This window comes from Terrapene carolina, unplaced genomic scaffold (genome assembly GCF_002925995.2).
Source record: "Terrapene carolina triunguis isolate 2854851 unplaced genomic scaffold, T_m_triunguis-2.0 Scaffold68, whole genome shotgun sequence".
NCBI lineage: Eukaryota > Metazoa > Chordata > Testudines > Emydidae > Terrapene > Terrapene triunguis.
In genome coordinates, this window is record NW_020664419.1 from 49,114,546 (window position 1) to 49,137,912 (window position 23,367).

General features: G+C 39.3%; 1 protein-coding gene across 7 annotated transcripts in view; it reads right to left on the minus strand.

The window, feature by feature from the left end:
- Positions 1 to 3,762: 3,762 nt before the first annotated feature.
- Positions 3,763 to 23,367, minus strand: part of PRICKLE1 (prickle planar cell polarity protein 1) — a 115,085-nt gene continuing 95,480 nt past the window's right edge. For 4 of the 7 annotated variants that reach the window (XM_026648756.1, XM_026648758.1, XM_026648757.1 and 1 more), the window contains 7 exons: positions 13,035 to 13,217; positions 10,834 to 10,947; positions 9,901 to 10,038; positions 9,206 to 9,409; positions 8,411 to 8,597; positions 7,386 to 8,249; positions 3,763 to 6,317 (listed from right to left, as the gene is read on the minus strand). In XM_026648756.1, the coding sequence (XP_026504541.1) occupies positions 5,458 to 6,317; positions 7,386 to 8,249; positions 8,411 to 8,597; positions 9,206 to 9,409; positions 9,901 to 10,038; positions 10,834 to 10,947; positions 13,035 to 13,166 (2,499 nt within the window). In that variant the 5' untranslated portion in view covers positions 13,167 to 13,217 and the 3' untranslated portion in view covers positions 3,763 to 5,457. Of the gene's footprint in view, positions 6,318 to 7,385; positions 8,250 to 8,410; positions 8,598 to 9,205; positions 9,410 to 9,900; positions 10,039 to 10,833; positions 10,948 to 13,034; positions 13,218 to 21,525; positions 21,712 to 21,739; positions 21,759 to 22,315; positions 22,395 to 23,367 lie in introns of those variants that run through there. The other 3 variants (XM_024201193.1, XM_024201226.1, XM_029910808.1) reach the window with 3 other exon arrangements.

The following is a 23,367-nucleotide window of genomic DNA, read 5'->3' on the forward strand; positions in this document are numbered from 1 at the left end:
GCTAATGCTTGTGACACTGCAACAGCCAGATTGCCCTTAAAGTATTTCCAAACCGACTAGAAAAAAGTCTCAATTAGCCTTTGAATGGAGTAACGCCAGTCCCAGAACATGGCAATTATTGAGTGAGCCATCCCTTGTCATCCAGTCCTAGCTTCTGGCAGTCAGAGGTTTAGGGATACCTAGAGCATGGGGTTGCAACCCTCACCATTTTGGCTAATAGCCATTGACAGACCTATCCTTCATTAACTTATCTAATTCTTTTTTGAACCCAGTTGTAGTTTTGGCCTTCACAACATCCCTTGGCAACAAATTTCACACATTGACTGGGTGTTGTGTGAAGTACTTACGTTTGTTTTAAACCTGCTGCCTATTAATTTAATTGGATGACCCCTTGTTCTTACTCTGGCCAGGGGTAAATAATTCCTTATTCACTTTCTCCACACCCTTCATGATTTTATAGACCACTATCCTATTCCCCCCCATTAGTCATCTCTTTTCTAAGATGAACAGTCTGTCTTTTTAATGTCTCCTCAGATGGAAGCTGAGCATTTTTGTTGCCCTTCTCTGTGCCTTTTCCAGTATGTTTTTTGAGACAGGGTGACCAGAACTTGACACAGTATTCAAGGTGTGGGCATACCATGAATTTATATAGTGGCATTATGATATTTTGTGTTATCTATCCCTTTCCTAATGGCGCCTAACATAGTTAGCTTTTTTGACTGCTGCTGCCTATTGAGTGGATATTTTCAGAGAACTATCCACGATGACTCCAAGGTCTCTTACTTGAGTGGTAACAGCATGTATAGTTGGGATTATGTTTTCTAATATGCATTACTTTGCACTTATCAACATTAAATTTCATCTGCCCTTTTGTCACCTAGTGACATCCCTTTGTAACTCTTCAGTTAGCTTTGGACTCAACTGTCTTGAGTAATTTAGTATCATCTGCAAACTTTGCTATCTTACTGTTTACCAGTCTTTCCAAATCATTTATGAATGTTGAACAGCACAGCTCCTTGCAGGACCTTGCTATTTACCACATTCCATTGTGAAAACTGATCATTTATTCCTACTCTTTGTTTCCTGTCTTTTAATCACTTACTGATCTATGAGAGGACCTTCCTTCTCATTCTATGGCTGCTTACTGTGCTTAAGAGCCTTTGGCGTGGGACCTTGTCAAAAGCTTTTTGAAAGTCCAAGTTCACTATATCCACTGGATCACCTTTGTGCACACACTTGTTGACACCTTCAGCGAATACTAGTAGATTGAGGCATGATTTCCCTTTACAAAAGTTCTTTACAGGAGTTTCAACAAATTTGCTTAGAACTGAAGTTAGGCTTACTGGCCTGTAATTGCCAGTACATTCCTACAGCTATACTCTTAAATATTAAAGCATGGAATTTCTCTTCATAGAGATTCTATGGTACAGTTTGAGTCATTTAAGATTTTTACTATATTTTTCCACATATAGTGCTACTTCCCCACCAGCGTGACCTACTCTGTCATTCCTATGTATTTTGTAGCTCTGTTAGTGTCTTTTTGTTTCCAATCTGCAAAAGATTTAAACCAAAAATGTTCACTGCTTGGACTCTAGCTGTTTGGTTAAAGTAGCAATGCATTTGCTTGCAGTGCGGTAGTCTTAGACTCATGCAACACAAATGGTTGCCTAGATGACCACCCTAGTGTACTCCTAATTGTCAAATAATTTGCTTAACTGTTTTGAAAATCAACATTCTTCCATATCCTCAGAAAAAGTGCAAGACTGGTTCTAGTTTTCAACATGCCACATTTTTAGGGGTATTGTATAAGGAGCACCTGCCCTATTTTATTGTTTAATTAAGTTTGGTCAGGTGGTCAAACCCATAGGCATTGGCATTTTATGTATGTTTAAATTAATTTTTTTTACTAGCAAATTTCAGTATTCACACATTGAATCAGAACTGGAAGGGACCTCGAGAGGTCATGTAGTCCAGTCCCCTGCACTCATGGCAGGACTAATTATCTAGAACATTCCTCACAAGTATTTGTCAAACCTGTTCTTAAAAAACTCCAATGATGGAGATTCGACAACCTCCCTAGGCAATTTATTCCAGTGCTTAACCACCCTGACAGGAAGTTTTTCCTAATGTTCAATCTAAACCTTCCTTGCTGCAATTTAAGCCCATTGCTGCTTGTCCTATCCTCAGAGGTTAAGAAAAACAATTTTTCTTCCTCCTCCTTGTAACCACCATACTTAAACTGTTTTGTCCCCTCTCAGTCTTCTCTTTTCCAGACTAAATAAACATTTTTGTCAATCTTCCCTCATAGGTCATGTTTTCTAGATCTTTAATCATTTTTGTTGCACTTCTCTGGACTCTCTCCAGTTTGTCCACATCCTTCCTGAAATGTGGCGCCCAGAACTGGACACAATACTCCAGTTGAGTCAGAGCGGAGTAGAGCGGAAGAATTACTTCTTGTATCTTGCTTACAACACTCCTGCTAATATATCCCAGAATGATATTCACTTTTTTTACAACAGTGTTACACTGTTGACTCCTATTTAGCTTGTGGTCCACTATGACCCCCTAGAATCCCTTTCCACAGTACTCCTTCCTAGGCAGTCATTTCCCATGTTGTATGTGTGCAACTGATTGTTCCTTCTCAAGTGGAGTACTTTGCATTTGTCCTTACTGAATTTCATCCTATTTACTTCTTTTCTCCAGTTTGTCCAGATCATTTTGAATTTTAATCCTATCCTTCAAAGCACTTGCAACCCCTCCCAGCTTGGTATCATCCGCAAACTTTATAAGTGTATTCCCTATGCCATTATCTAAATCATTGATGAAGATATTGAACAGAACTGATCCCTGCAGGACCCCATTCGTTATGCCCTTCCAGCATGACTCTGAACCACTGATAGTGATGGTCTGGAAACGGTTTTCCAACCAGTTTTGCACCCACCTTATAGTAGCTCCATCTAGGTTGCATTTCCCTAGTTTATTTATGAGAAGGTCATGCGGAACAGTATCAAAAGCTTTACTAAAAATCAAGATATATCATGTTTACCGCTTCCCTGATCCACAAGGTTTGTTACCCTGTCAAAGAAAGCTATCAGGTTGGTTTGACATGATTTGTTTTTGACAAATCCATGCTGTTACTTATCACCTTATTATCTTCTAGATGTTTGTAAATTAATTGCTTAATTATTTGCTCCATTATCTTTCTGGGTACAGAAGTTAAGCTGACTGGTCTGTAATTCCCTGGGTTGTCCTTATTTCCCTTTTTATAGATGGGCACTGTATTTGCCCTTTTCCAGTCTTCTGGAATCTTTCCCGTCTTTCATGACTTCTCAAAGATAATTGCTAATGGCTCAGATATCTCCTCAGTCAGCTCCTTGAGTATTCTAGGATGCATTTCATCAGGCCCTGGTGACTTGAAGACATCTAATTTGTCCATGTAATTTTTAACTTGTTCTTTCCCTATTTTAGCCGCTTCTGATCCTACCTCATTTTCACTGGCATTCACTATGTTAGACGTCCATTCACCACCGACCTTCTTGGTGAAAACTGAAACAAAAAAGTTATTAAGCACCTCTGCCATTTCCACATTTTCTGTTATTATTCCTCCCCCCCCCCCCCGCCCCCTCATTGAGTAACGGACCTACCCTATCCTTGGTCTTTCTCTTGCTTCTAATGTATTTGTAGAATGTTTTCTTGTTACCCCTTTATGTTTCATGTAACAACAACAAAAACTTCCGCCTGTGGTTAAGGTATGCAGCATTGTAAGAGGTATATATGTTTATTATAACTAAATCAAAATTGCTGTTGATATACACGCTAGCTGAAGGGCAGAAATTGAGACTTCCTACATACAGTACATTTAAAATTCACTGATGGAAAGAAGCAGCTTTTAAAAGTTTTGTGCCAATCCTGTTCCATACACAACCCCAACATTAACTGTTCTCTAATGTAGGGCAATAACAAAGGTTGTTTAAAAAAAAAAAATCCACAGAAGTTGCATATTTGTTGTACTAATATATTCCAGGTTTGTGTGGTTTTTTACATTTATACAGTTTACATTTTGCTTGACCCATAAATAAACATTTGTAAGATTACAAGGGCCATAGTTTAGAGAGCACTTACACAGCCCTGCCATGCATACAGAGCTTTTAATATCTAGAAGAGAAAATTAAGCTTTGGCTCACTAAGTAATAAAATTTTGAATGTTTCTAAATGTAAACCCTTGACTAAAATACAAACAATCTTTTCATCCATAATGTTGCTGTTAAACACCTAATAAATCTAGTTTTGTATTATAACAAACTTCTTGGAATTCAGAGATATAAAAATAATCAGTTTTTAAATCTTAACTGTACAATATGTACATTAATATTTTCACTGTTAAATTATGAATACATTTTAGTCTATGGAATACTACATTATAAATATCAATGTGTTTTCAATTTATAATTGCAGCTAATAATACATTTAAAATCTGGACTAATGAGTTCCAAAAGATACAAATATGGTCCTAATCCTTTCAACCCTTTTGCAAGTATTCTTTAGATAAAGTAGTTTCATTGACTAAAAAGAAGACGTTACTTGCACGTGTAAGGGTTTCCAGTGTTAGGATACTGTTTCCCCCCACACACACACACACACCTTTTTAAAGATGTTTTTAAGGAAAACCATACTTTGTATTAAAATGTCAGTTACAGCTACGTGCATGTCCCACAGTGAAACCATGCTAGTCAAGTTCTAAACCAGCTGAACCTTGATGACCTTAGGTAATAAAAAATTGCCTTGAAAGGGTGCCTGGAATTCTTAATCTTTTAAAGAAGTCTGGGCCATTTACTGGTTCTGTATGATAGGACGATGGCTGCAGATATTTGAAATGTCATTTTGTGATTTGCCTCTTTTTACTGGAGGTTCTGTTCCTTTAAAGGGCTGGCGCACACACAAATGAAGAATGGGAAAGCTGCAGATCAGGGTTCAAATAAAATAAAAGCAATAGGTTAAAACTCCAGTTTGATGTGTATAAATAGGCAAGCCAGGCTGTGATTGTTCTAATGAAAATGGGAGGTTGCAGGGAAGGAACACACCACAGAACCCTCCCTTTTCCTCTCGAAAGGTAAAAACAAAGATATTGCGGCCATCTGAATACGTAAAGCAACAGTGAAGGACAAGCATTTTTTTATCTTCAGTTCACTCTTATTGCACCCTCTCTCATATGTTTAAACAGGAATGAATGTCCAAAACAATGTTTATGTCTACACAAAGTCTGTATGAAAGACTGTAAACTGCAATGTTTTGATAACCACAGCATATATTATGAAAACCTGGCAATATCTGATAATTGGAAGAAATGACATGTCTGAATGTTAGTTTTACACTGTAAACACTAGTAAGGTTATCATTTACAGACTGTAGCTACAAAGTTTATATGAATGTGTCTCCATTGCTGTTAGACTTAATGGGTTAAGAAATTATGCAGTTTTTGCCTTTATGTCCTTTTTTCTTCTTTGATTTGGTTGTCCTTTGCCCAAACTGAGAACTGGCCAGTGCAGTGCTTGGACTGGAAAGGTCATCTGTATAGTATGGGTATCTCAGTGATCGTGGCTGTGGAATTGGCTGTCCAAGAAAATATCCTTCCTCTTCAGAATCAGACGATGATGATGATGAAGTTGAACACCAAGAGTCTTCTTCCTCACCATACAGTCCAAAAAATTTATCAACTGCCTGGTTCCGCAGTGCATAATCAGATGTAGCATGTGCATACTGTCCATAGAGTTCTGTGTTTTGAATGTATGCTTGAACCTCATGAGGGCTTTTATTTTGGATAAATTTGCCATAATCCTGAGGTGAGTAAAAGTGAAGTCTCTCTTTTGGAGAACATCTTCTTTCTGTAGTTAAATGAAGTGTATTGTCTGAACGAGACTTCCTACTTCTCCTGCGACGATGCTGATGCCGATTCCCACGTTCTTCAAAATGAAAAACACGCCTACGAGTCCTTTCACTCATTGGAGGTTGGCGAATTTCAACACTCTCATAATCCCCATTGTCAATAACATCATCTGAAAACTTTACTTGTTGTGGTCTAGACTGGGATTTGGATCTTCTAAGTACAGGCATGTGTGCTGGCTTTTCTTCTGGCAACACCTTTTCTTGACATAACTCTGAGCTTAAACTCTTTAAAGACTCTGCACTCCTGTGGAGCATTGAAGAATTTAGAGTTCCCATATTGCTCATTTTCTCACAGTCCTCTGCCTCCAGCTCCTGGAAAGTTTGCAAAGAATAAAAAGATGGCCTTGATTTGCTTTCTCCATCCACTGAGGCCCCTAAGGAGGAAAAAAAATAAAAATCAGTTAAATGTAATCTGTGAACTTGTAATGAAGTGTGTTGACTCAAAATATTAAACTTCTAATAAAGGTTTATGGCGTAAACATGGCTTATCACTTATTCTTTGTGACAGTGAACTTTAAAGTAAAAAAATGTTCTTGTGCCATTTGTTTCTCTGAGATGTATAAAGGCAGCCTGAAAAGTCTTTTTTTAAATTATTTACATTAGCAATTCAGGTCTTAACTATGATTGATTAGTAGAAAACTAGTGACATTAGGACATCAACAGTGAAAGGAATTTTTAATTAGTCTGTTCAAAACATCTATTGAACTCCAATGCCTAGTAAACACTTAAAAAAAAGTCTGTTAAAGATTTAGCATCCCACACCACCTGCTTAGGGTTGACAATACACATTCCATGTTTCCAGGAATTCTTCCAACAAAGTCAGGGAATACCAAACGTGACAATCTGGATATTTCAAAGGTAAAACAGATTGCAAGGGGTGGGCAGAATGGCCTTGTGTTTACAGTGTAAAACTAACATTCAGAAATGTTATTTTTTAAATCATCCACTCAAACATTCTCAATACATATAAAAGCAAAACATGAAATAAACCCATTTAAAAATATTATTTGCAGTTAGCCTTTAATACCATCATTATAGACTGAAAAGTGTTTAGTTTTTTATATTTTTCTTTAGTGTATGAATTTGTTAAATATTGATACAAAAATTATTTGAATTGGCAGGTTGTGTACCTAAAGTATAGAGTGCAAAACAGTTCCTCCAGCAAAAGTTGATGACAGCTCTAACATCTCAAGTGGTGTGGATTTCTGTGTTTCTCTTGTAAATAAAGGAGGAAATAACATAGCCAGATTCTGCCCTCAGATACCTATGTATCTCTTTCTTCAGGGGAGGTTGGAAGTGTGTACTTCAATTAAAAAAAGATAGTTAAGGGTCAAATTCTTCCCTGAAGTCTTCACATACATTATTACTAATTCGGGATTTAAAAAAAAAAAAAAAAAAAAATCTTCCTAGGAAAATGCTTACTTTTCCCTATAATCAATTACCTGTGATGTTAGACAAAGCCAAGGAATCCATTGAATCTCGAACACTTTGCTCTTGTTGTTTCAGATCAGACAAACGTTCTAATGAACCTTCATACCATTGTGTCTGGTCATGTTTGTATCCTGAAGCCACATGCTCCATATCTAACTCTTGGATTTTTCTACTACTGGCAGGGCCTGGATGGCTGCCATATGCAGAATCACCTAAACCATCTTGTGACTGGGCCCAATACATGTCTGCCTGATATTTTTTACTTGCCAAGCTTTGATTATTTTTTTTCAAATCGGACTTGCTTTTAACAATATTATCAGAAATCCAGTGTTCATTTGATGTAACATCTACTTCAGCGGGCTGCTGAAAGAGGCCTTTATCACCAAATTTTAGGAGGAGTTGAGTCATGTAGTCTTCATGCTCAGCCCACTCTTCAGGGTCTTCGGTCATTTCCTGCTCTACTCTTCCTTTCCAAAAATCTTCATTCACAAAGCCTGCTCCTTGCCTTGAAAGACTTAAGTCATCCATCTTGCGAGAAAGAGTATCATCAGCATTGCTAGAAAGACCAGGGAATTTGTAATTCAGTGCTGGTGACAGTAGGAGAGACTGTCTGCACTGGTCAGCTGACCGGCTGCTCTTTCCCATACGAACACTTCTTCTGGAGTCTCTTGATCGTGCAGACTGAAATGCAGAATCAGATGAGTCAGAGGCATGAACGTCTTCTCCCAAACTACAAGTTTTTGAACAGTAAATTTGTCCTTGCTTGGGAAGAAAAGGACAACCCAGCAGAGAGGCTTTGCACTGAGCACAAGAAAAACAAGTCTCCGTGGCATGCCAGTGCTGTCCATCATAGGTCATCTGAGCATGGTCAACACCTAGTAAAAAGTCAAAGAGGGACTGTTTAGTTTATGGCTAAAATAGTTAAAAGTTACACACGCAAAACCTGAAGCTTTTTTGGCTTGTGAATTATCATGTTTATTCAATAAAATACTCACCACCCTTGTAAAATGTTAATACTTAAGACGGATATATTTACCTATGTGTTCCCCACAGGTCTCACAGTACTCAGCATAAAGAGATTCAAAACACCCACAGCAGAATGGACGCCCATCCTTCATAATGTATCTCTGTCCACCAAGGATAGTGTCACACTCAAGGCAACAAAAATGCTTCATATGCCAATGGCGACCCTCAGCTTCTGTGCACTCATCAGCAAAGATGATCTTAAAAAATAAAAGTAAATTTTTAGGCAGGCATTAATAATGCTTGTTGGATTCATGAAAACTGCATGTAAAAAAGGAACTTATTCCTTTGGTACAGTTAACAGACCACCAATTACATTTAAAGAACTACATATTAATTCAGCAGTACTGTCAATCTGAAGTATTAACTGATCAGTTTCAATAGTTAAAAATACAAGATTACCTGTAGCAGCATAGCTAAGACAGAAGGCTGTCACATTTGCTAAGTAAAATGGATATATATTTTTAAAAAGTAGGTAAGCTGTCATAAAAGTATTCTGGAACGTGTACAAGTTTTCCTTGTAACTCAGTCTTTAGGTTTCAATTCTAATCTCAGATACACAGATGTGTATCTTGTAAAAGCAGCTACATCACGTTTGTCCAGTATCTGATTTTACAAGATCTGTTTGGAGACTGGAGAGGTTGTTCACATCTACATATGTGATATTAGGATACAGTCTTTGTTGCCAAAGGGTATACATATTAGTATTCAAAAGTTGTTCATTTAATTGAGCAAGGGACATGACAATTTTATCCTATTAATGGTGGATTCTGTGGAAGCATGAGTTTAGTAGAAAAGTGTTATTTACCTCATCACATGCTGAGCAACGGGGTTTGAGAAGTTCAGCATGGTGTCTACCACAGTGAATTTTTCCATCTTGGTAGAAGTAGATTAGGTCAACAAGAAGCTCATCACATGTAGAGCACACAAAACATGATGGATGCCAGCACACTCCAGGTCCAGCTCTTGAAGCAAACACTGCAACTTCACCTCCATTTACTTTTGTACCACACTAGAAACAACCAAAAAAAGTTAATATGCTTCCATTGCAGGAATACCAGCCTTTGGTGTTATTTTAGTTAAATCAAAACACCAAGCCCAATACATTGTTAAAGTTCTTATTCCATTTTATATAGCAAAAGGGGCAATTCTAATAATCCTGGATTGTACACAATTCTGATGCAGAAGTAAATTTTACTCATATGTACTTACTTGGTGTTTTCTTCTGTGTATTAAACAGGTATGGATTTAGTACAACAGCCAGATGGCTACAATTTGACTTATTGCCTACTCTGAAAATTGTTTGGTATATCCACACCATGTGAAAGAATTAAATCTAACTTTTTAAAAAATAAACCATTATCTTCTCTCTTCCTATGTGGAATTTTATCAGTATTACTGAGTACAAGCACAGACAGACAAGAGCCTATATGTAGCATCAACAAACATGTAAGGTCTACAGTGTTGGTACAGCTAGTTTCATTGCTATTGCCACAAGGTTACCTGTTCACAGACTGCATGCATTACTGCTCTTGAGAGCAGTTTAATAGTTCCTCGTCCCAATGCCTCCTTCTTACGCTGAGCGCTAAACATTTGTAGTTCCTTCTTCTCTTCTTCACTTAAAGATTGACAATATCTCACCTTCAGCAGAAGAGACAGTACATGCTTTAGACACCAAGCTACTGGTTATTTACTTCTCAGTAGTAACTAAAATATATTTGATAAAATATCAACATCCCTATTCAACTCCTTCCTAAGATTTCCTTTATATTTCCTACAATATATATTTTAACTCCTCCACGTTACAACACCAGATACGCAAAGAGAAAGTTTATGTGAATTCTTTGTTAAAGTATTATAAGCAAATCAATAGTGTGCTAAACTATTGCTACCTAAAAATAGAATTGCTGCCAAATTATATTTGTTAATGTGTTTGGATGTATGGTTTTTGGATTTGCAGACGATAACCATACAATATATACTGCAGTATATACAAGAACTTAAGTCCTGACTCCTTTTTACAAAAATGATTGTTACTTCGACTTCTACCCTAAAATACACAGAATCATGTCTAGGCTTCAAACATTTTACTGCCACAAAGCATCCTTTCTATTACAATGAAATCTCAGAAATGTGTAGGTTCCTGTTAATTGGTGGGTGGTTGCAAACACTATAAAACCAACTTGTGTTAAGTTTATTGCACTGACTGCCCACCGTCTTAACAAGAGAAAGCAATGACCTCCTAGACAGCTCTTATCTGAATACAACTGAAATGAACAGCTAAACAATGGATTTGACAATGTACACACTATGCTATCTTTATGGGTTAGATGTCATTGCATGTGACATTTTAGACTTGTAATATGTCCACAGGAAGATAATCCTTCCTTCTTAAAAAGAAGCATATAGTTAATGGATACATGGCCACATAGTTACCTCATTATCATGGGGTGGCAACTGGTACAGAAGTTGTTTAATTCTATGTTTTTCTCCAGGGCTGTTAATGTAAGGGACCTTCTCCTCCGGCAAACAGGCAAAGTATAGCTGTACCTGAATAGGAGGTATTAAGAATTAATACCAGAGGGGTACACATGACCCAAACATTGTAAATGTCCTTCAACCAGTGCCTTATCTTAAGTCTAATTTACAAAGGAACTAAGATATGCTACATTAGATCTGTGACAGCATTTGCATTCCTCTAGGTAATATGAGGACCAGATGAGCTAACGCAGCAGAACTAGATTGTCTCTGCTACAACTAGCGCCCAGCTGCTGAATTGCTTTTCTGGAATGCAATTTGCAGTGACAATTACGGGTATCATAAATTATGCACATTTAATGCTATCATTATTTCCACCCCCTTTAGGTTTGGTCAAGAAGCCTGCTGAAATTCCAAATTTCCCTCTGCAGTTTACCACACAAAAATGTGTGAAGCTGTACTAAAAACAACTACTACATAAACAAATTTAATTTGCTCAGTGCATTTTACACATTGCTGAGACAAAAGCTGTTTTGTCATCTCCTGCTGATCAGGTTCTTCACAAGTATCAGCTTTCATTGCTACCATGTGAGCTTTTGGTAAGAAGCTAAAGTCATCTTTCTCTTGGGAGGAGGAGGTTGGCTCCAGCCACATTTCAACCAGATGCAAATTCACTTTGAAAATTTTCACAGGGTTTTTGCGTTTGACCAGGAAAGCAAAACACACTATGCCTTCTTGAAAGTCTTCTCAGGCTTGTCTTTATTTCATCTTATCAGTAGAAACTTATGACAGGAAAACTGTAAAGAATGCTATGACAAAGCCCAATGGCAAAAAATATTTTTGTGGAACAGCTACAGATTTATTATTTTTCCTGTACAGTTTCCAGCTTGTCACAAGGCCTGAGGCTATAAATAAGAGCTGATTGCTGCAGACAATATTATCTGCTATCTGTATTTAAATGATGCCTTGGTCAATCACTTACTAGGCATTTTAGTTAAAACAAATGAAAAAAGAATCACTACTTCCTCAATCAAGTTAAGTGGAAAAAGTAGTACAAATCACTAAGGTTTTGACACAGAACTGAACATCAATGAGTTTCAATTAAGTTTACTTTTAAGTCCACTAACCAACAGACTTTCTTTGCAAGGAACAAAGCAGAACATGCAGTAAGAAGGAAACTTCTAGGGTTAATTTGCTCTATGCCCATGTCTCACATAATACTAATCAAAATGCCACTGATGTCGTCATCTGTATGAAAATATCTTTAAGCCTGTGGTACCTAGAATGAGTGATTTCTGCTGCATTTCCCTTAAGAGTTTAAAGTAGCTGTTAGCTAGTTGTCCCCCCTTCCCCATGTCCCTCAAGGTTGTTTAGTGTATTTAGTTTATGATAAAAGGATCTTCCTTAAAGATGGTGCATCATATATGGATCTTGGTGGCTTGTTATTCTTAATTTAATCATGAAGAGAACGTCTCTGGAAAACAAAAAGTAGATCTTTTGCTCCTCATACATCAGCAGGCCACCTGAACTAGAGATGCTCAGGTCCCATGACATGTTACACATAGTCTAGTAGTCACCCTACCCATTTATACAGGAATAACAGAACTCAATGCTAGTCAAACACCTTATGAATCATCTATACCAGATCCTGCAGTACTGTTGCTGGATCTTCTTTTTAACTAGAATTTTATTTAAGAACCTATTTTTGAACATTTTATCAACATAGCAACTTGCTCCCTTAGCAATTAGTGTCACTGTCCTATTTCCATTACCATTATTTTCTTATACTTAGGTTTCATTTTCAGTTTTAGGCAGTTTAGTTGAGGAAAAACAACCATCCAAAACAAAAAATGGAACAGTCCTAAACTCCTCTCCCCTCCAACTGTAAAAGTCAACTCCAGAAGGCATGCAAGAGAGAAATCATTGCGTGAATAAGTGGCAATATGTACAGTTAAACAATTATAAAGCAATGCCAGAAATAGTTTCATTTCATTAAGATAGGTCATTAAAAAAAAAAAAATCCGCTAAAATACATTTAACTTACATCTTATTAGGAAGCTATACAACAAGTCTTTCGACAGTGGCAACACATGATATTTATAAGAGATGAAATTATAGCTATTTTGATTAATTTTAAAAATAAGAGTCTCAGTTCCTACCTGTTCTGGTCTAAGACCTGGCGGAACCCAGGTATATTCTTCCAAGGCACAGCCAGAGTCGTCATCGGATGTTGAGCTTCGTTGACACCCAAAGGTAAGATTGTTAACTTTTGGCTCCATCTCCAAAGGCATAGTGTAGTGTGCAGTGTCAGCTATTCAGTTGCAGTTCATCAAGAAATTGTTCTGAAAAGATGAGATTACAAAAGAGTTAACAAAACAGGAAAAGCCTCACAGAAGTGATCTTGGGGCAGGGGTAGAAGGGCATCAACCAAGTTAAATATTTGAAATACTATTGTGGCAAAGTGATTGCTATAAAATACATCATGAAGGGGAGATGCTTCTATTGATACGTCACTGGGAATTTAGATTATATGCATAGCATGAAATACTGATCTTTAGTAAAATTAATTAGTGTCTTCGCAGGACAATCATCCTGACCACCTGTGATTAAGAAGACATTTCCTCCAACAGTATAGCATTGCACGATTAAACTGCATTTGCATTCAGAATTTCAGGCAATTATCATTGGCCTAAGTGCTGATGCAACTCCATGGATGCTGGATCATGCATAGAAAATTTTACCAGCATGGTACTTAAGCCCTCTCAAATCAGGTCTAAACATCACAGCAGTATAATACACCTCTACCCCGATATAACTCTGTCCTCGGGAGCCAAAAAAAAATCTTACTGCGTTATAGGTGAAACCGCGTTATATCTAACTTTCTTTGATCCGCCGGAGGACACAGCCCCTCCCCCCCCCCCCGAGTGCTGCTTTACCGCGTTATATCCAATTCGTGTTATATCGGGTCGCGTTATTTCGGGGTAGAGGTGTACCTGAGGCTGGACACATTACCAGTCCCACCATTGCCAATATCAAAGAAGTTGTACCAGTGCTAGACCAGTGGTGGAAGAAGGACTTAAATTCTCATGGCAGACAATGCCGTAGGTACAGTATCAGAGTTTTTCCTCCTTCAAGCATCCAACGCAAATGGCAGTAGACATCATTTAATTACTATGTATCCTTTTTTAAGATACACATTTATCATAAGCCATTGTTGAGCTAGTCCATACCTTCCTACCCTCACAAAAAGATGAAACTGACTATTCCATTTTGCTATTGCTACAATACTAAAAGGTTCCAAAACAAAAATCATGAATAATGAAGTTTACACATGCCTTGAGAATTTATCCACTAATTTTAGCCTACTGCTAGTTAGAATAACAGAGTTATAAATCCTGAAAAAACACTGTTTTTTAGAGATGCCAACAGACTCTTATTGCAGTGCACAGCAGCACTGTAATAAAGATTGCTTACATCATAACTCATTATTCTAAGTACAACAGTAGATCTCCTATCCAAGCCACTGTAAGAACTGCATATTTTCACAAAGCATGTCAGATGTTAAATAAATCCCTAAAATTTTATTTCAGTTTTTGTTGAAGTGGTAAACTTAGTAAACCTGAATAAATTAAAACTAAAATTAAGTTATATTAGTGCATATTATAAAGAAAGGTAAGTGTTAACATGAAGGAAAACCTCTACATTTGCTATTTTGCGCAGTATTTTAAAACAGCATGCATGCCAGAAGGCAGAGCTTAGCCCAACCAACCAACAAATTTGACTTTACTTCACCCTTAACAAAAGTAAAGATGACCTCATTTCCTTTTCTACTGTTCAGAGTTTGTGACCTTTTAAGTAAGTCATCATTTTAAAACAGGTGCAGCTCATTCATGTCTTCAATGTAAAAAAAACCTTTATGAACATCAGTGCATTCATTCAGTCCTCAATTACTAGTGTTAATGAAAGTCAGGAGCAATTTAGTGTAGATATTATATTGTCTTGAATATTACTGTTGCTAAAACAAGTAACAAAAAAGCAGTGATCATCTATTGAATAAGTAATTTATAAAAATGATCAGTAGGTAGATCTCAAAGTTCACTTTGGGTATCTAAAATAAATAGATAAACATCTTATCTATAAACTAATTTCCTTTGAAAGCAGATACAGAGGAAATAATTTGTCCAAAGAAAATTCCTTTCTCATCATGTTAGTGGAAATAAAATCATCCAGTACAACAAGAGCAATAATCTAATTTTAGATCTAAGGCTATGTCAACCCTACAAATTACTTCAGTATAATTTATGTCACTCAGGGGTGTGAATAATCCACACCCCTGAGCAACATAGGTTATACTGACCTAAGCACCAGTGTACACAGTGCTATGTTGGCCAGAGAGCTTCTCCTACCAACATTGCTACCACCTTCTTGCAGAGACAGGACTTAAGCTGACAGGAGAGCTCTCTCCTGTAGTCTTAGCGCATCTTCACCAGAAGTGCTACAACCGTGCAGCTGTGTGGCTGTAAATGACGTAGTGTAGACATAGCCAAGATCTCTTCCTATTCCCATAAAGCAACAGGCAAGAGGGATAAAGCTGGGAACTCAATGTTCTGGTAGCTACTAAAAGATGCAATTGCTAGTTATGGTTGTTGTAGGACTGTGATGCCCATCTTGACCCCTAGCACAATTATAGGTGTATCCAAATAATTCTCAGCTGTGAGATCAATGTATCATGTTTACGAGTCACACTTAAAGTCCAAGTCATTTTGGAAGTTGATCCAAGTACTAGATATACACTACTTTAGAATATCCTTCTGTAGAACTAATGAAATTAAGTGAGATGTTTATTTGAAATGAGGTAGATCAGGGATTGGCAACCTTTGGCACGCGGCTCGCCAGGGTAAGCCCCCTGGCAGGCCGGGCCGGTTTGTTTACCTGCCGCGTCCGCAGGTTTGGCCGATCGTGGCTCCCACTGGCCGCGGTTCGCCGCTCCAGGCCAATGGGGGCGGGGAAGAGGTGGCCAGCACATCCCTTGGCCCGCGCCGCTTCCCGCTGCCCCCATTGGCCTGGGACGGCGAACCGCAGCCAGTGGGAGCTGCAATCGGCCGAATCTGTGGACGCGGCAGGTAAACAAATTGGCCCGGCCCGCCAGGGTGCTTGCCCTGGCGAGCCGCATGCCAAGGGTTGCCGATCCCTGAGGTAGATCATATTTTTAAAGTGTCACTAACTACTTGAAGTCTCACCTAAAATTTTCTACTTCTCACTTATTACTGTATTATATACGTTAATGTGTTTGTCAAACTGTCACCTTTCAAAATTTAATTCTGCTTAGTGACCCATAAATAATGGAGTCTACTTTTTTTTTTTTTAACAACAGTTTCATTAAGCAGTTATTGTTGGACTGCACCATGGAATAGCAAGCCTAAAGTAAGTTTCATATGAAAGGAGTAACTACATCAGCAAATATACTGAAGAGTTCAGACAGTATCTTTGCTCTGGCCTTCACACTCTTAAACTAGAACAGTAATTGGATATATTCAGCTTTGTAACTAATCCTGTTGATTCAGAAATATAACAGGGAAGATGAGTAGCTGCTCAAAATATTACTGGCTCTCATACAGTGATCAGATATAGAGTTATCAGTACACATCTACTCTACCATGTAGATTTTCTTAGACTGGTTGTCAGTTTTCTAAAGGGTAAAATTGTTGCTTTGTGCCAGGAGATGGGATCTGCCCAGTGCTCATCACTGATCCCTCTAGAACAGTGGTTCCCAAACCGGGGTTTGTGAATCCCTGAGGGTTCGCAAAGTGTTACAGGGGGTTCTTGGGAAAAAAATTCCCTAATGGCAGAAAGAGCTGTCCCTAGGGATCCCGGGCAGCACGGGGCCAGCAGCCCAGAGCCCCTGGACTTCCAAGAGCTAAGCAGATCACACTGAGGAGATTTAAACTTCAAGACTCCTTATACGAAATGGAAAGGGAGGTAAATATTTTTTGCTGTTTTTAAAATTAGCAGCTAGTATTGTTTTTCAAATTGTTATGAAGAACAAGTTTAAGCTTTGTTGTAACGTGCGTTGTTTGCCTGGACTGCTCAAGACCTGAATGCTTGTGTAGGAGGAACTCTGAGTTGGCTTCTTAAATACCTTCATGCTGTTTCACGTCTGATACTCCTTGATGAAACATAGGAGCCTTGTCTTATAACAGGCTTATTCAAAGTGATACAAGCTACGAAAGTGAGATCTTGGAAGAGTGTTGTGTTTTCATAATGTAATAAAAATACTGTAATGATAAATAAATAATTAATAGTGTGTAACAAACATGTCATAAAAACAAATTTTATATTTCCAAGATCACTGCTTTTATCATTTATACTCAGGTAAAGGAGAAAATGCCTGGAAGTATTCATTTTTAGGAGGGGGTTCACAAGACTTGACCTTTTAGTGAAAGGGGGTCACAGGTTGCTAAAGTTTGGGAACCACTGCTCTACAAGGCCACTCCAAATAACCCTGTAGGACATTTTATGTCTTCTACTGTCAGTACGGAAAATCATCTCTGTTTGGAAAGATATACAAGCTGTAAGTCAGTCAGTCAGTCATGGTTTTGTACTTATTGTTTCTTAATAAAAATCAATTTAAAAAAAAAATCACAAAATAAATTTGGAAAATCCTTAACATCCTCTTGTTTTGTGCTATCCTCACAGGTCATCTTGGCATATAAATTAAGCCTGAAGAATGCCAGACCATCAGAGACAGAAATCACATTTGAAGTGTGACCAATGATGGCATAAATTGAAAAAAGAAAAAAATCTTAACAAAAAAATCTTATGCCTTCATTGCAGCAGAGAAAGTTTTCTTCTTTTTAACCGTCAAGTCATAGTCAACAGAACTTTTCCTGGTGGTGAATCAGGGTTGTCTACCTCCTACTCTGTGGACAAAAAATGTCAACCATATTCAGAATGGACTAGCTGATTCCATGAAGGAGAGTGTGTCATTAGCAAGATTGATATGAATCAAACCCAACCACAGTACTGGGTTGTTCCAATAATTCCCTGTGTAAATATCCAATATTTAGGTATGGGAGAATTTTAAAATTCAAGTGTTACATTATTTACAGCTTAATCAATAATTGGCAGTAACACCTGAGCAAAGAAACAGTTTTTCACTTTACTAAAGGAGACTTTGATTTGTAGTGAGAGGTGTATTTTAGTTGTCTGAGCAGAACACCGGGAACCAGAAGTTTAAACTTGGTAGTGAAGATAAGTCATGTTTAAATATGAATTCACAATCACATTAGTTTCCAATTTGCCACTGTAGACAAGGTCAAGGTTGTGTTCAGCACTGTCACTCGTAAGAAACCCTGGTTCCAGTACCATATACCCATGACTTCCTGATATGATACTGAACTGAACATGTACTAGTTCTTTAAACTCAATTTTGAACTATTAATCTAGGAAAGTCAAGCCCACACTGATTCCCTGTGGCATCAGAAAAAGTCAACCTCTCTTGCTTAGTTGCTCCATCTGTAAAATGGAGAAGATAACCTTGTGACATGAGTGAGTTTATGTGGACTAGTTAATTTTACAAAGCCCTTTGCAGATGGCATTATAAGTGTCAAGTGCTATTTCTGTGTAGGTAACTGCTGTCCTTGGTAATGTTAAGATTTACAAAGTGCACCAAGGATATATAGATGCCAGAGTTATATAATTCCAAAAAGAGGACAAGACATTGGGGGAAGATTAGCAGAGCCATTTTTCCTTTCAGACCAAGCTACTTGGGGGAACAGCTCCAGTTCTACTCATTTTTCTATTCATTGGAATTTTTAAAAAAACATCTAACACATTCACCTCAAAGCTTACACCCTCTACCTCCAGTTCCTTTATGGGTAAGAAGTAGGTTGAAACAGCTCTTGGGAGGGAGTGAAGGAAAGAGAGGTCCTTCTCTTAGCTGGGATCTGCAAATTGAAAAACTAAACTAAAAGAAAAGGGCAAGGTTGCTATCAATATGTTGGTTTTAGTAAGGGCAAGGAAGAAGCATCACAAACCACACATGCCGCCATATATATAAATTACCATTTAAACCTACATTCATTGGAAGGTTGGGAGCCTTAACACGGAAGAGGTGCATTCCAGATACCAAAAACATTATTCATAAACCGGATTGTGACTATTGTGTTTCTGAATGTCTGATGTTGAACTGAAGTATCTGAAAACTATTTGTAGAACTATTTTAGTAATTTATAAACAAATAAATGATAGCTACTTTCCTAGCCCTCCTAAGAGTCTGTAAATCAGTTTGCAAATTAAAACTGCAACAGATTAGAGCTAAAAGGTTTTTGCAGTTATACTCATTCTTCAAAGTAACAGGCTTCAAAATGGTTATATATCCTAAGACGAGTACAGCTGTTGAAAAAATAGATTATTTGTTTGAGGAGGGATGCTACATGACATCTACAAAATAAAGAAAGTTTGTTTTTAAGATCTACAAGCACTACCTCACTAATAAAGCTTCACAATATACAAGGAGAAAAATCTTTCACTAGTGGCTTCATAATTATTAGCCGTGTAACTGGATTAAAGAAAAATGTGATTAAAAAAGTTAGACAGATATACACTAGTGAAACTGAAGTCTATTGTCATCTATGGTCACTTAATAATATGAAGAGTTCTTAAGAATGAAGAGTCCATATCCCTAATTATAAATCCATTGTTACATAAAATATTAAAAAATTCACATCCTAGAGAAAGGATATTACAGAATTGTTGAATCCAAGTGTGAAACTAATCCTTATGTTAGGATTTCCAGCTCACTGAATAAGTTCTATGGTCACCTCTGACCAGATAGAAGAGGTCATGATTTGTGAGCCCAGTAACACATTTCCTTTCCCAACCCCTGCTGTTTAACTCTGTCCTGCAGGGCAAATTGTTTAACAACTTTTTTGTTAAACTGCTTGTTAACAAGGCTATAGGGAATACAAGATGAATATCACAAGCATCCATTCACAATACACCGAAACTGCAGCCCAAAGGGTTAAGACTAGGGGTTAAATAAGCAGGTGAATGGGATGACCGTTCTACCTCATATGATAATTCACCCTAAAGCGGAGCAAGAGTCTGTAGTAGCAATACAACCAAAAACCAATATCAGGATTATTCAGTGCGTTTCTAATAACGATATAAGCATTACCAGAAAAACCCACTACTGCCGCAACTGGAGTAATTTGTTTTCCTGCTTCCCCGTTAAAAATAATGTAATTTTTGAAATCTAGCAAAACATTTGATACCAGATTTGGGACCCAGTACAAAGAAATTTGGACCCAGTTCCAAATATTACAACTTAGGTGTTGGACATTATCAGGACTCTGTCACAGCTGCTTCAGAGGTTTAACTTATTTGCATGTACAGAATATCTAGTGAACTTTCAAAGAAACAGTACTGTACTTTATTAGATAAAGACATACAGCAGAATTCAAAGACCTCTACAGTGTATTCATTGCTAACTATATGTTGATTGGCGTTAGAGTAAATCAAGCTGATGTGTTTTCTACTTTTTCTAAATAATGCCTAATCTAAGTATGTGCACCAAGTAATTCCCTCCTCTCCACTCCCCCCACACTCACACACTTGCCAAAATAAAGATAATTTTTCGCACTGGAAATCTGGCATTACTTTCTTTCGTGATTTCAGACTGTTTTATTTTCATGAATAATGCCTTCTGATATTGCAAAGACAGACTGCTTAAATTTAACAAAAGGAGGAAACACTATGACAAAGCATTGTTTTTGCCAAAATGTCTGATTTGGGCTATGTTATTTGGCTCCATCTTGGGATATAAATACAAACTGCATGCTGTGGTTATACAAGAACCAATAGTTTAGGAAGCACTGTTCTAATAAGATTTTTATCTTCCATAATGGGGTACACAGATTTTAAAAGAGCGAGAAAGAGATCTAGCCCTTTACAGTCTCCTATTGATTTTTTTTTTAATTTCTATTTTAAACAACGACCGTAGGAAACAGCAGCCAGACTTTACTCCAATGTACACATATACTCAGGTTTCACCCCGTCACCTGTTGGCTCCTGAACAACACTCTTCTTTGTTAAAGCTTACAGCACACTCATTGGAAACAAGTTTCCAGAGAAAATACTTCAAGAAAAAGTGTTCAAGAAGTCACAAGGCTAGAGTTGTAAAAACAAAATTCCACACATAGCCCAGTTTATTCTGACACAGATTAATGAGGAAAATTTAAATATACATACATGCACATTTTTAAAAGGTGATCTTATCTGTCAAATGTTCTATCAGCTGAAGAAGAATTCTGAAGAACTGATATTGATTGTTCCTTCTCATTATCATAAAGTGTTTTTTTAATGATAAAAGGGGGTTAATAATTACAAGCTAAAACCATGAGTATACTTACATTTCATAGCAACAAGCATGTATAGCAAACAATAGGCAAAACCCCTTCTCAATGCTCAATTCTAAATACCAGACACACTGCCAACAGAAATCCTTTCTTAAACCTATTATTTCAAGGCCAAGTCATTGTGGAGACTAGCTTAAAAAGATCATTCTAATCTTAGAGGGACCACCTGCATTTCAGGCAGGCCTTGTGTCCAAGGGCCAGCTGACAACAAAGTGCACATGTAACAACTCACCAATGGGAGGTTTGTTGAGTGAATGGGATCAAATGTGATGCCATCTCGTATGTCAAGTAGCACAGGAGAAGTCTGTGAACAGTTGGAGCAAACGCAGCTCAAACAGACCTGGCTTTCTTAGCTCACAGCAGCAGTAATAAGGTATCAACGTCCAATTAACCTCCCTTGCAGCCAAGTCCTAACGGTTAAGTGGCTACAAGGAACGGCACATTACCTCTTTAAAAGGGGGAGGCCAGGCTCAAGCTGCAGCGGGAGGCGAAGCCCCCCCAGCTCCGACCCCTGCAGACTCGGCGCTCGCTGCTTCCCCTCGCCACTTGCCGTTGCTATTTTAAACTAAGTCCCCTTCCGCCACCCCCACCCTCCACTGCTTCAAACGCCAAGAAACTGACAGTAGCCGGCAGATCCCAAATCGCAGCCGCGACAGCCCAGGCGGGGGCCGCCAGCTCCCGTGCCCGCGGGTCAGGGCAGAGCGAGCGCCCAGCCCCAGGGGGCCGGGAAGTGGGGTGCTCGGGACTGCAGCCCGGGGACAGGCGCTAGGGTCGCGGCTCCCAGCCGGGCTTGTGCGCCACTACCGGGCTCTTGGGGGCTCCCGCGCCGCCGGGCCCTGGGAGACGGAGCGCGGTGCCCGCTGTCCCCGGGGAGAGCGGCTCCCTTGCCGCATCACGGGGCGATGGAAACTGGGGGCCCCTCCGGAGAATGGCCCCCTCCCCAGGGGGGCGCGTCCCGCGGCAGCCAGATCACCCCCGCAGCCGGGTGGAGATGCCCCCGCACCGACTTGCAGGCTCCTTACCTTCGGCTCCCAGCCGGCGGGTGGCCCCGGGCTCTCCGGGCAGGGCTGGGGCAGTGGCCAGTGCAGGCGGGACCGCACGGGACAGAGGCCCCCCGCGCTGCTGCTTTCCCCACCTCAGCAGGTCCGCAGTGCCCGGCCCGCCGCGTGCACACTACCTGCGCCTCCCTCCGCCCGAGGCGACACGGGCAGGCACCCCCTCTCGTCCCCTCCCGCCAGGTTGCAAAGACAGGACAGAGCAGCCTCCCGAGCACAAGCCCTGCCCCTCCCCAAATGCACTGCTAGTTTTTAAACACAGCCCTCAGTCAGCCTCCTCCCGGCTCCCTAGAGCCCCCAGCCTCCTCCCCAACCCGCAGGCAGCTTCCTCAGAGCCGCCCCCCCCCAGTCAGCCACACAGCCCAGTCTCCCCCAACACACAGCGCCCCCCAGCCTCCTCAAAGTCCTCTAAGACCCCCCGGCTTCCTTACAGTCCACCAGCCTCCCTCCCCCCCAACCCCCTTACCGCCCGCCTCCCCAACACACCCACCTCAAGAAGCTCCTTACTCCTCCCGGAGGCTGTTTACAACATCCTCCAACATAAACACTAGCTCCCGCCAGGAGTGTCCCTAGGCCACATACCCCCCTCCCCACACACACAGATGTTCTCATTAACCCCCCACTTCAATGGTGCACAGCGCATCGGGAGGAGGAACGAGCCCTTACCGATACAGCACCAAGTCTACAGCTGTTGGAGGAGGCAGAAGGTAGCAGAACAACAAGGGCCTTTTTTTGGCAGGCAGTGTTCAGAATCATCCTTCCCTTTCATTCATACCACTGGCTAAGAAGATGCACATTCATGTAATATTTCGAGAAGGAACCGGTACAAGGCAAAAAGGTTCCCTCAGCCAAATATCTCCTCCAGGGACTGAATATTTTTAGAAGTAATAAAAGCTTAAGTCACAATACTGAGTACACATTAATTTTTTCCCTGTTTGCTTCCCTAATGCTATTTGGGCTTGTAATAGATCTCCCACCACACCCCCCATTGTGTGGAAAACCTTCCTGCCTATACATCA